The sequence below is a fragment of the Thunnus albacares genome, chromosome 2, assembly GCF_914725855.1.
Source record: "Thunnus albacares chromosome 2, fThuAlb1.1, whole genome shotgun sequence".
Classification (NCBI taxonomy): Eukaryota; Metazoa; Chordata; class Actinopteri; order Scombriformes; family Scombridae; genus Thunnus; species Thunnus albacares.
This window is the reverse complement of record NC_058107.1, coordinates 36,286,204-36,303,942: the sequence shown is the minus strand read 5'-3', so window position 1 is coordinate 36,303,942 and position 17,739 is coordinate 36,286,204. Positions and strand designations below refer to the sequence as shown.

Here is a 17,739-nt window from a genome sequence, read left to right as displayed (position 1 = left end):
CTGTCTTACTGGAAGACATATTGTTTTTATTGAGTTTGGAGTTTTCAGATGTTGGTATTGGCTTTCAAAACAACCCTATCAGTGCAACCCTAGAGAAATGAATGAGAACGTTTCTTCCGGAAACTGATGTTTCAGCTCCGTCTGGAGGACCCGAGGGAGGAGAGCACTGTGGGAAATAGTGAGTTCTCCTCTGTCTCCTGTCTGTCTGTCTCTCAGAGTGATAATCTTTACCCAAAAGAACAGATTAAAGAGGAAAGATGAGGGCAAACAGTGTGAAGGTGTAAAGTTTGTGAATTGTTTGTGTTGATTTTTAATATCCACAAGTGCTTTGGTAGACTTGAGATGTTAATAAACTCAGTCTGACTTAGAGAAAAAAAAAACAAAAAAAAAACAACAGACATTCAGAGAGCAGCCAGCCAGGATTGCTCCTGTTTTTTTCTCCTAACTCCTCTGATCCTCCCACCTTCTCCCTGCGCTGCCACTCTGCTTCTCCTGCTGACTAAGGAGGAGGAGGAGGGAGGAGGAAGAGGGATGCAGGGAGAGCACACCTTACCTCCCTCCCTTCCTCTCTTTCTTCCTCCCTCTCTCTGTCTCTCCCTCTTCACTCCACAGCGACAGCCGCACTCACCAACACACCACAACACACCACCGCTGTCGCTGGCACGCTAACACACACACACACACATTCACACACACACACACATACACACAAAAACACACACATACACACACTGAGCGGCATCCTCAACACAGACCGAGACGCCCTTGGACTGCTGCAGGCGAGGTGAGTGGGTAAATATTTGAAACCTCCTCTGTGTGTGTGTGTATGTGCATGTTTGTGCATGTGATTGTGACTATTGGAGTTTGTGTAAGTTGTGTTAAGTGTGTTTGGTGTGTGCTTCTTTGTGTGTTTTGTGATTCAGTGTGTGTGTGCACATGCCCTCTTGTGTGTTTGTGTGTGTGTGTGTGTATGGCTGTTTGTATGTCTGCATGTGCTGGTGTGGTTTCTCTTGCATCAACTCTGCCTATGTGTGTTTGTGTGTGTTTGTGTCTGTGTGTGTCTGTGTGTGTGTGTGTGTGTGTGTGAGTGTGTGTGTGTGTGTGTTAGCGTGTGTGTTTTACGAGGCACACCAGAGCCAATGAGACTTGTGTTTTGCACCAGACCAAAACAAATCCACAAAATAATGCTGACTCTCTTTCAGACGTGTGTGCGTGTGTGTTTGTGCATGCACGCATGTGTTTGTGAGTGTGTGTACCCAGAGAGGCCAGAGTCTGTCTGGAAACTTGTCAGCTGATGGGAGATGTGTGTGTGAGTTTGTGTGTGTGTGAGTTTGTGTGTGTGTGCATGTGTGTGTGTGTGTGTGTGTAAACTAGTGAGTTAGAGGCTAATATTCATGCCAATGCTACTTGTCAAACTGTGGATTCTGGTTTTTGTGGCTGTAAACTGTTGCAGAGAATTACAGGATAAAACCTCCCCACGTCCTGCCTGTCGAGTTTCACTCTCAAAACTTGCTAAACTTTCTCTTGATAGTGTAAATATGTGCACAGAGTGACTCTTGGTGCAAACATCAAGGTTTTTTTTTTAAATCCATATTAAATTTAAATGCATTTAAATACTGTTAAAACAGTCATCTGAAACCTACTTGTCTAAAAACATTCACTTTTCAATCCAGTCAGTTTCATGTGAGGACAACTTATAAGTATCTAGTTACCACATTTAAAACTATTTCAAACCTTATAATCATTAGTTAAAGTCTTTTGACTTATGAGTTGAGGGGCGTCCATGGATCATGGACCTCAATGTTGCTGGTTCGAGTCCGGCCTTTGTTGCATCTCTCGCCAACTCATCTCTCTGCTGGTGCTATCTAATAAAGGCTTAAAATGCCCCAATAAATTTTGAGTTGAAATATAGTTAAATAATGGAACAGTTAACTCATCAGTTAAGAGTTAAAGTTAGTGTACTTGCCAGAGTTGTTTTAGGGCTAAAAATGAGGAGATGCTCTAGTTTTTTGGATAAAAATTAAAACTTAATGTTATTTACGATAAAGATTAGTATCCTCCGATGTCTAATAGTGGTCTTCGAGTGGCATTACAGCAACGGTATTAATGTATCTTGTCCTATTTATCTAACTTATCCAGTTAACTTATGCATGAACTTGTTCTAAATCGACACAAGTCTCCAGTAAATGATGCCTCAAAAACACATCTCTCAACTTTTACAACTTAAAGGGATATTCCATCCAAAATGTTTTTTGTTTTTTTTTGACTCTCTGTAGACTTGAAAGGTGACCGTAAAGTTTCGTCGTGCAAAAAGTGGATTTCAATCATGACAAATTTTATGCAAGAAAAGTTGTTTTTCATAAAGTTTCATAAAGAGAACTAAAATATCTGTAGAAACTTCTCAAATCACTCCTACAGCATGATCCATTTCTCCGCTGTCCATTTTTATGCTCAGAATGTTCCGAACAGTTTTTGTTTTTCCCAAATATGACTAAATACATCGACTTCTCCTTCACTTCGGAGCATCGAGAAAGGCGGTTTTGCGATACAGAAGCTGTGGCTGTTGGTATCGCCATGTTGCTTATCAACTGCTTGAAACAACTGCCAGAATCTCCATTTATTTTTCTGAACGAAACCTTTTTCATACTGAATACACATGAAGACAACATCACTGTGCAGCTTGTTAATAGGTAAAAGTCTTTTTGTGGAGCGGCAGCATTGTGTGTTTTACCAGTGTGCTATTAAACTGCACAGACTTTCTCCAAGAAGTCTGGTGGTCAAAAAACCACTAATGGCCTCACTTGCCTTTGCAAAAACCTGCCTGAGAGTAATTTCATTTTTGTTTCATTGCGAGTAAATGTAATACAGATGAACTGGCTGGTTGTGTTCCTGGGAAAGCCGGCCCCAAAGAGCTAGTCAATAAATAGGTCAGAGTTCAAGTGTGAGCAATCCACTCCGGCCTCTGTTTGCCCTGGGGGCAACTAAACTCTGCTGACCTCCCCTCAACTTCTCAGACTGCCCCGCTTACTCATCCTCTGACTCTCTCTCTCTCCCTCTTTCTCTCGCTCACTTTGTCTCTTATCCATCATCTTATCCATCTGTCTGTCGGCCCTCTTTTGTTTTGTTTTTTTTGCGTATACATGAGGCTGAGGAGAGCCCAGATCCATTTTCCACTTTGCATGTGTACTTGAGAAGGGACTGCCGCTGAGAAAAAAGAAGAAAGTCTGGCTCGTGGAGCAGAAGGCAGAAAGGATGAGTCTGCCCGCTGACAAGCAGACACCCCCCCCCCCACTCCCCCCAACCCCACCTCTCACACACACACTCCTCCTTGAGTTGGACCGATACTGGCTTAGGAGGGCAGACAGCAATACACTGGGATGTGTCTAATTGTCCGTACCTTGTATCGCTTTTAATCATTTTTGACTGTTTTCATGTAGTTTTCTCATAAATCCATCAAACCCTTTACTAAAACGTTGCATCTTACTATCGCTGGTACTATCTAGACGACTTCTGTTACCACCATGAAACAACAATGTCCTCGGTTTAAATCTGACCTGCTACATTTCCCTTCATCCTGTCTGTTCTCAGCTGTCTAAACCTTTATTAGGACTTGAACTTGTAACTAGAAAATACTTGACCTTGGGATCAGAAAGCTCTTTGTGACAAAACTCCATTTGCTGATGAAGACAGTTAGATGTGGTTGAAAACTGTCAGTGGACCTTGGTTTGCAATGTATTTGTCACATACACCAAGGGTTACTACATGCTTTTTATCCTCAGTGTGTCTTACCGTAAGGCCCTTACAGCATATGACTCCTTGTTCACTTCTAACACTCCGGATTATCTCTTGGTCTCACAGACTGATGTTCTTTTGCCCAACTTGCATTGAACACAGTTCTGATATGTCTTCCCAAACGTGCTGATGCATCCTGGGTAAACTGTAGTGCTTCCCCCTAACTGGGAATCCATATCAAAAGCGAGACGTAAGCACAGCATAAGTACAACTGTAACGCTTTAATAAACGTGCCAGAGGGGAAAAAAAAGACTTGGAACGTAAAGTTCGTAACGTGGAGTTAGTGTGGATTGATACGTTTGATGACGCGTGACTGACGGACGTCTTTACACCTTCTGTGTGGATTAGCTGTAAGCATCCATGACTTGAATCATCAGTCGACAAGCCCGAGTCGATTGTACATGATTGTACACAGAGTAACGAAAGATAACAGCATGACAGGCTGTAAACACACAGAGTTTTGTATTGAAATTAACTAACTACACAACTGTGATGGGAACACAGAGCAGTGCGCGACTTGTTTCTGCTTGCTGCTTGTCGACTCAGGTGTTGAATGTTAACTACTTATGAATCAGATGCTGGTACATCCTCCTCTACTGTCGTCCAGTGAGATCGACTCTTCAGCTGTCGGCAGCCACACAGGAAAGACAAACAGTTACTAAACTACTGTATGACCAGGTCGCACACTTTTGATTTCCTTGATTTCCCCCGAGTCAATGCATCAGCCTGGAGTAAACTGTGGTAATAGTGGATTAACTTTAAAAATACAGACAAACTCATATTTACTTCAGCGCCAGATGATGTTGTAGAAAGGAATCTTCAGTAAACCTTTCTGGTTTGCTTGCTGTAGATGTTTGCACAAGATGACCTACACTATCAGAGTGCAGTGGCAAATCATGCAAGGACAAGAGGTGAGCAGCACAAACGTTTACGTCAACGGTTACGGAGTCTGCAGAGGAGATGATACTAATAGTCTTGCTAAGATCTTATTGGTGTGTTCAGACAGAACATGAAGCAAACTTTCACTGCTTTCACCACAAAGTTTTACTGACTGTACAGACAATAGCTCCTACAAGGAAATCCAGCTCTTTCAGTTATTTTTCCTCCAGTCTCTTTCTATTTTTCCTATCATCTGTCATTCATAAAACCTCAGAATAAGCACAAATCTTTCATTCATGTTAAAACATTTTCAACTCTGTCCAACACCTCGTCTTTGGCCTGACTTCAAGGTCCATTGTCTTCGTCTGTCTTGAAACAGCTGCACCAACGTCGCCCCTCGCTTTCTGTTGCCATTAAGATTCAATAATACATTATTGTAGGGCTGCAACTCATGATTATTTTCAGTATCACTGAATCTATTGAGTATTTTTCCAATTCATTGTTTCATCTAAAAATATCAAAATAGTGGAAAAAGCCCATCACAAGTTTCCAGAGCCCACGTCTTCAAATTGCTGGTTTTCTAAGATCAAACTTAAAGATATTCACATGCACTTATGCTGGATAAATGAGTTATAAATAAATCAGTTGTGAATAAATTCTCAGTCGACTAATCAGTTAATCAACTCATCATTTCAGCACTATATATATATATATATATATATAGTTTTTTAAACATAAAACAAAATAAAGTTTTAAATAAAGTTTTAAACAATAAAGCAAACTAGTAAAATATTGATCAGTTCTGAACTAAATAATATCATTCATATCACAGGTGACCAACAGTGACTGGCTGATGTTCAGTGTTAGATAATAAACGTCCAGTATCGGCCTGATATATCGGTCTGACCGCTCTTCTCCAGCCTCCCATGGGACAGACTACCGCTGTCCTGTCTGTCTGCTGAGGCTGCCAGCGCTACAAAAACAGGACGGCGAGGGGCCCCAGGGGGCCGTCAGGGTGGGGAAGGCACAGAGGTGAGGGAGGGGGGGGAGACAGCGAGGATAAGGGGACTGTGTTTACTTTTGTTCTCTGTGCCTGCCCTGCCCGGCTGGCTGGGAAACGACAGCGGAGGGGAGGAGGAAGGAGGAAGACCCTGTCTGGGCGAGCGAGAGGCAACAGGCCAATTCTGATTCTGTGTGTGTGTTTGTGTTTGTGAGCCAGGGAGACCCATGAGAGCATGCGATGGAAAGATGCAGAGGTTCTGGGTGTTTCTCTATGTGTGCATGGGCTTGGGTATGTGTGTGCTCTTGCACTTCTATTGCTGTAAGGACCAAATTGTGTTTTATGAGGACATTTTAGCAAAGTTAGGACATTACAAATATTAAGGACACTTTGACAAATTGAAAACATTCTGGAAAAGTGAGGACATGTTGGTATAGTGAGGACATTCTGGCAAATTGAGGACCTGTTGGTATAGTGAGGACATTCTGGCAGAGTGAGCACATGTTGGTATAGTGAGGACATTCTGGAAAAGTGAGGACATGTTGGTATAGTGAGGACAATTTGGCAAAGTGAGGACATGTTGGCATAGTGAGGATATTTTGGCAAAGTGAGGACATGTTGGTATAATGAGGACATGTTGGTATAATGAGGACATTCTGCCAAAGTGAGGACATGTTGGTATAGTGAGGACAATTTGGCAAAGTGAGTGACATGTTGGTATAGTGAGGACAATTTGGCAAAGTGAGGACATGTTGGCATAGTGAGGATATTTTGGCAAAGTGAGGACATGTTGGTATAATGAGGACATGTTGGTATAATGAGGACATTCTGGCAAAGTGAGCACATGTTGGTATAGTGAGGACAATTTGGCAAAGTGAGTGACATGTTGGTATAGTGAGGATATTTTGGCAAAGTGAGGACATGTTGGCATAGTGAGGATATTTTGGCAAAGTGAGGATATGTTGGTATAGTGAGGACATGTTAGTATAGTGAGGACATTCTGGCAAAGTGAGGACATGTTGGTATAGTGAGGACATTTTGGCAAAGTGAGTGACATGTTGGTATAGTGAGGACATTTTGGCAAAGTGAGGACATGTTGGTATAGTGAGGACATTTTGGCAAAGTGAGCGACATGTTGGTATAGTGAGGACATGTTGGCAAAGTGAGTGACATGTTGGTATAATGAGGATATTTTGGTATAGTGAGGACATTTTGGCAAAGTGAGGACATTTTGGCAAAGTGAGGACATGTTTATATAGTGAGGACAATTTGGCATAGTGAGTGACATGTTGGTATAGTGAGGACATTTTGGCAAAGTGAGGACATGTTGGTATAGTGAGGACATTTTGGTATAGTGAGGACATTTTGGCAAAGTGAGGACATGTTGGTATAGTGAGGACATTTTGGCAAAGTGCGGACATGTTGGTACAGTGAGGACATTCTGGTATAGTGAGGACATTTTGGCAAAGTGAGGACATGTTGGTATAGTGAGGACATGTTGGCAAAGTGATGCTATCATGACAGATGATGATGATTTTGTTGCTTGGAGTGATGCGGCCTTTTTACAGCGTAATGCAACCATGTTGGTATAGTGAGGATATTTTGGCAAAGTGAGGACATGTTGGTATAGTGAGGACATTTTGGTATAGTGAGGACATTTTGGCAAAGTGAGGACATGTTGGTATAGTGAGGACATTTTGGCAAAGTGAGGACATGTTGGTACAGTGAGGACATTCTGGCAAAGTGAGCAACATGTTGGTATAGTGAGGACATTTTGGCAAAGTGCGGACATGTTGGTACAGTGAGGACATTCTGGCAAAGTGAGGACATGTTGGCAAATTGAGCGACATGTTTATATAGTGAGGACATGTTGGTATAATGAGGACATGTTGGCAAAGTGAGCAACATATTGGTATAGTGAGGACATGTTGGCAAAGTGAGCGACATGTTGGTATAGTGAGGACATTTTGGCAAAGTGCGGACATGTTGGCAAAGTGAGCGACATGTTGGTATAGTGAGGACATTTTGGCAAAGTGCGGACATGTTGGTATAGTGAGGACATTTTGGTATAGTGAGGACATTTTGGCAAAGTGAGGACATGTTTATATTGTGAGGACCTGTTGGTATAATGAGGACCTGTTGGTATAGTGAAGACATTTTGGCAAAGTGAGTGACATGTTGGTATAGTGAGGATATTTTGGCAAAGTGAGGACATGTTGGTATAATGAGGACATTTTGGGAAAGTGAGGACATGTTGGTATAGTGAGGACATGTTGGTATAGTGAGGACCTGTTGGTATAGTGAAGACATTTTGGCAAAGTGAGTGACATGTTGGTATAGTGAGGATATTTTGGCAAAGTGAGGACATGTTGGTATAATGAGGACATGTTGGTATAGTGAGGACATGTTGGCAAAGTGAGTGACATATTGGTATAGTGAGGACATTTTGGCAAAGTGAGCGACATGTTGGTATAGTGAGGACATTTTGGCAAAGTGCGGACAATTTGGTATAGTGAGGACATTTTGGCAAAGTGAGGACATGTTTATATAGTGAGGACATGTTGGTATAATGAGGACATGTTGGTATAGTGAGGACATTTTGGCAAAGTGAGGACATGTTTATATTGTGAGGACCTGTTGGTATAATGAGGACCTGTTGGTATAGTGAAGACATTTTGGCAAAGTGAGTGACATGTTGGTATAGTGAGGACATTTTGGCAAAGTGAGGACATGTTGGTATAATGAGGACATTTTGGGAAAGTGAGGACCTGTTGGTATAGTGAGGACATGTTGGTATAGTGAGGACATTTTGGCAAAGTGAGGACATGTTTATATTGTGAGGACATGTTGGTATAATGAGGACCTGTTGGTATAGTGAAGACGTTTTGGCAAAATGAGGACATGTTGGTATAATGAGGACATTTTGGGAAAGTGAGGACCTGTTGGTATAGTGAGGACATGTTGGTATAGTGAGGACATTTTGGCAAAGTGAGGACATGTTTATATTGTGAGGACATGTTGGTATAATGAGGACCTGTTGGTATAGTGAAGACATTTTGGCAAAGTGAGTGACATGTTGGTATAGTGAGGATATTTTGGCAAAGTGATGACATGTTGGTATAATGAGGACATTTTGGGAAAGTGAGGACATGTTGGTATAGTGAGGACATTTTGGGAAAGTGAGGACATGTTGGTATAGTGAGGACAATTTGGCAAAGTGAGGACATGTTTATATTGTGAGGACATGTTGGTATAATGAGGACCTGTTGGTATAGTGAAGACATTTTGGCAAAGTGAGGACATGTTTATATTGTGAGGACATGTTGGTATAATGAGGACCTGTTGGTATAGTGAAGACATTTTGGCAAAGTGAGGACATGTTGGTATAGTGAGGACATTGTAGCATTTCAGTATGTGCGTGCGCTTGCACTTCTGTCTCTGTAAGGACTAAACTGTGTTTTATGAGGACATTTCTTAAAGTTAGGAGATTGCACATATTAAGGAGTTCAAATTTAACTTTATTATTATTATCCCAGAGGGCGACCGTCTCACAGGCCAAGAGTAACACTACAATAGACAGCACAAAGAACAATACAAAAGTTAAAAAAGACATAATCAAACACACATTGCTGTGGGATTCTTAGGGTAGTCAAGGGTAAAATAAAGTGCATTATAGCAAAACATTACTAAAACAAGGTGCGAGTGCATGTCTGTTTAACAGGTTAATAGCTGTTGGAAGAAATGAGTGCTTGTGTCTGTTTGTTTTAATCCTTGAAATGGGTACCTGAAGGGAGTGTGCAGAAATCTGAGTGTAATGGGTGGTCAATATCAAGATTGGATGGCATGGGCTTCCTGCAGGGCTTGTCTCTTGAATAATTTGGGCAGTCCAGCCTGTCCAACTCCTATAACCTTTCTACAGTGCTGCATGATCCTGCCAAGATCGTTTACTTTTTCACACTTAGATTTCCAGACCAACAAACCATAGAAAAACACAATACTGACTAATGATATTATTTGAAAAAAATTGTCATTAGTGTCTTGTCAACATTGAAAGACCTCAGTTTCCTCAAGCAAAACAAGTGTTGTTGACCCCTCCTACATAAGACATCAGTATTTGCGTCAAAGCATAGTTTGCTGTCAATGACAATTCCCAGATGCTTATATGTCTCGACACTCTTCTCCATCTAGCCCTTGATGGTGGTATGTATAGCAGCCAGGGGTTTTTGTCTAAAATCAATGGACATCTCCTTGGTTTTGTTTGCATTACGCTGTAAAAAGGCCACATCACTCCAAGCAACAAAATCATCAACAACTGGACTATAGCCTGTCTCTTCCACCTCCAGTAAGCTGACAATAACAGAATCATCAGCAAACTTCACAATGTGTCTGTTTTTGTACTGGCTACAGCAGTCATTTGTGTACAGGATATACAACAGAGGTGACAGGACACACCCCTGTGGAGATCCGGTTGAAGACACCAGCGGTTCAGAGAGGCAGCCATTGACTTTGACCCTCTGGGTTCTCTGGATTAAAAAGTCTAAAATCCATCCCACCACATTCATATCTAGATTTGCAATGAGTTTATTAGCTAAAATATTGGGCACTATCATATTAAAAGCAGATGAAAAATCAATAAAAAGCAGTTGCAGTGTGTGTCGTGTCTTCCACCCTTTGATTGACCCTGTAAGCAAACTGCAAAATCATAAAGGACTTTGGGGTGTTTGACTTTTGCTATGGGAACAACTGTGGCCTGCTTCCATAGTTCAGGCATTGTCTGTTGTTTAAGTGATATGTTACAGAAGACAGAAGACAGCTGCTTAGCACGACTTGAGCAGACGACCACCTATCGTATCTGTCCCTGGACCCTTCCTGACTGATCATACTTTGTTCATCCAAAAAAAGGGGGGAGGGTGGAAGGGGGGTAGTTTCTAACCTCAGAGCTCGAATTTCATTTGCAAAATCTAGAACATCAAACCTGAGATAGAATTCATTCAGCTCCTCTGCCAGCTGCTTATCAGATTTGGACCCATCAATATCAAACCTCCTATTGCTTTTTGCTTTAGCTCCAGTGATTGTGTGCATTCCATCCCAGCAGACCCCAAAGTATTTGTACTCAAGTCTCTCTCTAGCTTTTTCTTATAGTCTTGTTTTGCCCTCCTTATTTCACATTTGATTTCACGCTGCAGTCTGTGCTTCTCAACTAAATTCTCCCTCGTGAAATGTCTTGTTTCTCTCATTTATGAGGGCCTTTATTGGCTTTGTAACCCAGGGCTTATTATTTGGACACACTTCAACAGATTTCATTGGAATTACCATGTCTTCACAAAAGGTGACATAGCTTCTGATAACATCGGTGAGCTCATCTATATCAGAACAAGAGACAGTAAATACCTTCCAATCTATGCAGTCATAGCACCCAGCAGACGTTGGATGGAATCATCAGTCCAAGCTTTCACCTTCTTAGTCTGTGTTTTCTCCCATCTCAGAACGGTTTCGTAGACTGGGACAAGGAGCACCCAGTTGTGATCAGCTGACCCAATAGGTGACTTGACTATGGACACTTGGACAAAGTGAAGACATTTTGGCAAATCAAGGAGATTTTGTCAAATGAGGGCATTGCTATAAGGTGAGGACCCTGAACCAAAGTGATGAAATTTGAACAGATGAAGACATCCTGGCAAAATGAGAATGTTGGTGGTTGAGAGAGGACGTTTTGGCAAAAAGAGGCCATTGTGGCAAAACAAGGATGGTTGACCAAAGTGAGGACTTTGCGGTGAAGTGGGTAAATTGTGGCAAAGTGCAGACATTTTAGCAATGTAAGAGGATTGTGGCATAGTCAGGACACTGCTGCAAACTGAGGTAACGTGAGGACATTGTGTCAAAATGAGGAGGATTGACCAAAACAGACATTCTGGCCCAGTCCGCACTTCTCAAGGGGCCATTTTAGGGCAATAACTTTTAGATTTAAGTTTAGACTCAGGTTTAGGTCTATGTTAATGTTAAGGTAGCTGTGCTGATTAAGATTAGGGCCATGAGTAAAGCCATATAAATGTATATATGTGCGTAAGCAGCACACAGCAAGAGCAAGTTTGAGTGTGTACGTTCATACTAGATCGTTTGCATACCTGTAAGTGCACATGGCTCACGCTTCAGCATAAGTGTGCACGGCTGACTGTGTGTGTATGAGTGTGTGCACTCACTTACGCCACTGGCTGAGTGCATACGCATGTGTAGCTGTGTCTGACTCAGTGTTCGTCTGTGTGTGTGTGTGTGTGTGTGTGTTTGGCAGCTGGCCGGGCTCCAGCTGTGTCTGGTTGGATAATGAAGTCCAGGTGCTGCTGCGCCTGCTTTAAGACACCTGTCACCAATATTTAGTGCCAGAGAAAGCCAGACTGCAAACAGGGCGAGACGAGCTGTTTGCTTATTTTAACAAGGCTGCCTAACTGGACCTGAGGACACGGGATGTACTATAAGCCCTTTCCTAGAAGCTCAGTGTGTGTGTGTGTGTGTGTATATAGATGTATATGTGTGCATGTGTGCAGCACAGCCTCCAGAAATCATTCAGCTCTCCAACTTTTGCTGATTCAGAAGCTGCAACCAAAAGTGATTCCTAGGAGTTTTGGCTCAGAAAGTGAAATATTTTCATAGGTTTCAATTTTCAATAAATTTGTAACACATACTAATTAACACATTCGCCAATTTTCATTTTTGAGGAATAATCCTAATTTGATTCTAAGTTTAGGCAAAAACAACTCAAGACACTCAACACAGTCAAGTCGAGCGGGTTAAATATTTTCTGCAAGCACAGTGTGTGTTTGTCAGTACGTTAGAATGCATTTATATATGTATGATTAAACCAGTGTGAGCCTTTGTGTATACATACATGCATTTGCATTCCAGGCTCCTCACAAGGAGAGGGACTGAGATTAACCAAAACAACAACAGGTTTGACTGCTTACTTCTTATTACATCATCTTGTTGCTCCAGATATTCATAGTAGTTATTCATTCATAATAGTAGTGGATGGAAATGCACATTCATTTGCATTTTCTTCTGTCGATTTTCTTCGTTAAATTTGGATGAAGACCCAGTTAGTGTGTTAGTCCACTCAAGACTTCCCTACCCTGTCTGTGGCACTCTTTTTTCAGTCTTTAAAAACAACTTACAAATATATAGTTTCATTTTTAAAGAAGTGTCTAATTTCCTAAAACAGCAGGACGCTGTAGTTTTTAGAAAATAATACTCAAACAGGAGGAAGTAGTGCATTTGTTGGGGCCTATTTTCACCCACAGATATGATGTGCTAGTGAGTAGTTCTGGCAGCAGGACGGTGTGTGTGGGATTGAGTCAAAATAAACTACATTGTGTGTGTTCATGGTGTGGTAATGAAGGAGCATGTCACCCAACGCAGCGGTGAGGCTCGTTAACAACGTGTTTTTAATAGTTTTTGGACAATAACAGAGTTTTATGGCACAGAGGGATAATATATTAGGCTTTGGATACAAAAATGCTTGTTAGTAGATCAATACATTGTTGGTTTTATTCTTTTTGTGGATTTTGTTGGCAATGAGAAAAATATAGAATATCAACGGACTTTGCCTTTAAAGCCAAATGTTTGATTATCTAAACATTTTTGTCTGCACCCAAAGAACTCTTCAGATAATCTTCTTTTCTTGTGTGTCCCTGCCTGTTCGTGTCAGCCTTTACATACAGACATCTACAGTACATTTCCCTATAGCCTGAGGCAGTCTGCTGCCTTCCTACAGCGGAGCCAAACAAAGGCTTACTGTACCTGTGTTAAGGTCTAGGAAACTTACCTTCGTCCTTCCAGCACACTGGGTCTTGTTTAACTTTTACACGGGCCCCTCCGCCGTCCAACTCCCGTCTCCAACACCTGTGGCCTCTCAACAGTCTGTCTGTGTCACCCTCCACCCGCCAGCGCCAGCACACCGCGGACTGCCAACACATTCAAATACCTGCAGCCGGCACGCTGGTTTTGGCGTGAGTGTTCGTTGTCTGAGAAAATGCCCCTCACTTGCCATGCTGTTGTTACACTGGCGTTTCTCTGACGTGCTTGGAAACCTGACAGCGCATACTGGGTTACATTCGAAGCAGATTTACCTGATGCTGTAATCCAGAATATCTTTCAACTATCAGCCTTACATGCACTCATAAGATACAAGTCTAATGCAATCATGAAAATAATGAAAGTCAGGCAGGAGTTTTATAAACACTTTACTCTGTTTATGTGAGAGCTTTTATGAAACCTTTAGACAGAAGAAGAGTCCCTTCAGGGAGACACAGAATGGAGAGTTTGATGCAACAGCTAGAGGCATTAGAAACAATCTGACAAAAAATTAGAATTACTAAAACTAGTATTGGTGGCAAGAACTACCATCCTACTATATTTACCTTTTCCAAAACCAGTAATCATAAAAGTTATTTTCTTGTATGGTGTAACATGTTTCCATATTTTCATTAAAACTGGTCAGTTGGGCCTTTTTTTTATTGTTAATCTTTGAAATGTGAATTAGAATTATAGTTGCATTAATAGATTTTAATTGCATTAATCATTTAAAGGAATAGTTAATACACATTAGATCAGAGGACCACTTTCATGTCTGTGGATTAAGAACAGAGCTGGAGTCAGGAGGCGATTAGCTTAGCTTAGCATAAAGACTGGAAGCAGTAAAAACAAACAAACAAACAAACACCTCTAAAGGTGTATTCAGACAGAACGTGAAGCAAATTTTCACCTTGCATCATTCACGCATATTTGACCGCTGGACCATTTGTGTTTATTCACCCCAAACAACCAAAATACATCACTACGTTAGCTGTATGCTAGCTAGCGACAGACGCACTGACCGTGTCTGTGTCAGCCTCTGACTGAACTCAGAACTCACCAAACACTCTGGTTCTTTCTGTTATTCCCCCTATTTCTCTCTCTTTATCCCCTCTCTTCTCTGAATGTTACTAAAGTACATAAACCACTGTGATACATGAGAATTTCTGTCAAGTTGAAACATTTTAAATTTCGTATTCATGTCAATTCGTATCGTCCGGAGCAAATTTGCGTTTACTCACATCTTTGCATTGACTTTGTACAGAATTGCAACACATTTAAAATTCACTTTGTGTTCTATCTGAACACACAGTAAAGAAAATGGACACATATCAAACTTACTTGGGGGGGGGGGGGGGGGGGGGGGGGGGTAATGACTGAAATGTCTTCTAACAGCTGGGCTCAGTGACAACCCTAACCCTTTCCACGTTTTACCTGTACAGAGACCAAAAGTAAAAACCTAAGCTCACTGACTGAATTTGACAACCCACTAAAGTATAATTGGCTTCAGCCCGGTACTTTGTCAAAACTAAGAAATAGTTCCAGCACATAACTGCCCTTAAAACCCCAAATTGTCCTTTTTTATATTTCAGTTTTTGTACATATTAAATGTACAAGGTACAACAAATTAGTTTGTGTTAGAGGTTAGTCTGTGGTTTTTTTTCAACTTTGGACAGAGCCAGGCTAGCCGCTTACAGTAATGATGCTAAGCTAGGTTAGCAACCCCAGCTTTATTCTCTTTGTACACATGATCTTCTCATCTAAGTCTCGGAAATAAAGCGAGTAAGAATATGTCCCAAAACATATAACTCTTGTGGCATGAAGTCCTCACGTTGTTGATGATGAAGCTCAGTTTTTAATTTCTTTTTGAATTGTCAAAAACAAATAATTGAATCATCTAAACTCTTTATCTATTATTAACCTTTTTGATTAGGATAAATTAAAGTTATCGGGGTCCTAAAATGTAAATTTGTCTTAATTTAAATCACAGCAATAAGTTAAAGCAGCTTAGTTGTGCATTGACTTTCTGCTGTTTCAAATTGTCTATTTTATTACCGCTCTGTGCTCTTGAATCTTGGATCAACACTGATGTGGTTTACTGTCAGGCACCCGGCCTCCTCTCTCTGCAAAGGTAAAAAGCAGCAGCAGCACTTCAGGTATCCCCCCCTAAACAACCACAGATGTTCTTGGAGGCGAGGGATTTCACTGGAGAGTCAGAAAGGAAATATTACGACCACAATGTGTTCTCGCGGCGTAAAAAAAAAAAAAAAAAAAACCCAACTTCAGGCCCTTCTGCGGGTTTGGAAGTTGAGAAGCCTCAATTTGGAGAGGGAAAAAAAACATGAAAAAACACCCACACATCTCAGCAATATGCTTTCATCCACAATTCACATAAGTGCCTGGACCTGGGTTTTTAATGCCACGAGAACTCATTAGTGGTCATGATATTTCCCTTCATACCCCTAAGCCATTGTTAAAGACTCAGCACTGGGTGCTTCCATCTAGAAACACAGACAGGTTTCTGGCTCTGACCGCCTCCATTAATCATAATGTTGGCTGCTCTGTGTTTAGTGAAAACTGTCACGTGTATGATGTCAGTCTGAGTGTTGAGCGCTTGAAAGGTTGCTGATTTCTGGCAGTTGACTGTCTTTCATCACAAACAGGACACAAGGCAGATTTAGGCAGAATTATTGCAGCGTAGCTTCACATTTTCCCAACATTACTAACAGCAAGGGTTTTCCTTTCTCTTTGTTGACGTCAGTCTGTTGATTTTCAACTGTTTAATAGCGCCAAGTGCCAATGTGCAAGTGCATGTTGCATGTCAGAAATTATATTTGACTATAACCTTTACATTATATGTTTTATCCTATTGTTATGTGATGTTATTTAGCGCATTTAACATAATCAATTAATCTGCTATTTATTCATTTCTTATTCACTGATTAATGGTTTAGTCTATGAAATAAAGGAAATTTCTTCAATGTTTCAGGACACTTAAGGCTGCCGTAGCGAAGACATGAAATCCTCCAAATTTGTCTCCATATTAATGTTCTTTCTGTCTTTCTGTCTCTCTGATTGGCCAGGATGAGGGTGTGGTCATTGGAACAGTGTGGGGAGACAGGCGTGGTCCTCCTGGGCTTCCTTACACTGGCGGTGTCTGTGGGGAACCTGTCCACCAGGGGCCTGCAGGTAAACAACACATGCAACAAAACACTGATGACTAACTGTTTTTGTCTTCCACAGTGTTTTTCGGGGAGGGGGATAAAATCCAGTGACACGTTTGACTGGATTGTGCTGATTTATTTAAAAAGTACTGTTCTTATATTTTGGGACAACTGTTAATTTGCTGTCTTTTCAGCCCAGTAAGCATTGTCTTAGTGATCTGCAGTTTAAGTTAAACTTAATACTGAAAGGACAGGTTCACAAGTTTCCCAATCTGTCTTAAACCAGCAGTCAGGTGTCCATATGAACAGTGAAAGAGGTTTTCCTCGCTGTAATCATTCCTCCTGTTCATACTGGTTGTTAAAAGATCCTTCAAATGTGCTTTCAATGTAAGTGATGGAGGCCAAAATCCACAGTGTTTCCCTGTTGAGCTGCAGGTGGAAGTATAGTAACAAAAAGAGGGACTTTGACACTAAAAAGACTGTAACGTTGAAAGATATCTACTTGATTTGACTCATTTGGATGCTGAAGCTTCATATTAGCTTCAGATAAACTTTTAAATACATTTTTGCACAGAAGGAGGACTGTGGATTTTGTCTCCCATCACTTCCATTGTAAGTGCATTATTAAGGGATCTTCTAATGGTCAGTAGCAAGAAAAACACGTTTTTATGTTCATTTGGGCTCCTGACTGTTGTTTTAAGACACACTTGTAAAATTGTGAACCCGTCTTTTAAATTTATAACTTTATAACTTATATAAATTTGTCTAAATATTGAATCAAATTGTAATTACACCTTAGAATATATGCACTGAAATGGTCAAACAATGGTCATATATAGCCGAGACATCCAAGAATCTTTCAACCAAATTTATCCCAGTTTTACCTGAATGTCTAAACCTGTTGATCAAAGTCTCTCTCTGGACCAGTTTGTGCTCTACTATCGTTTGACTATCAGTATTTAGTATTTTCACTTGGGATGTTTTGTTCATCGCTCTTTCTGAAAAGCTGAAATATGAAACTGGGATTTTGTTCTAAGGTAAATGGGCAGCAACCTTCTG

The 17,739-nt window shown here is 41.0% G+C and overlaps 1 protein-coding gene across 1 annotated transcript in view; it reads left to right on the top strand.

Annotated features, from left to right (window-relative positions):
• Positions 1–365: 365 nt before the first annotated feature.
• adamtsl2 (ADAMTS-like 2) overlaps positions 366–17,739 on the top strand; it is a 47,252-nt gene continuing 29,878 nt past the window's right edge. Inside the window, exons 1-2 of the mRNA XM_044333109.1 lie at positions 366–784; positions 16,600–16,705. Of these exons, the coding sequence (XP_044189044.1) occupies positions 16,601–16,705 (105 nt within the window). The 5' untranslated portion in view covers positions 366–784; position 16,600. The remainder of the gene's footprint in view (positions 785–16,599; positions 16,706–17,739) is intronic.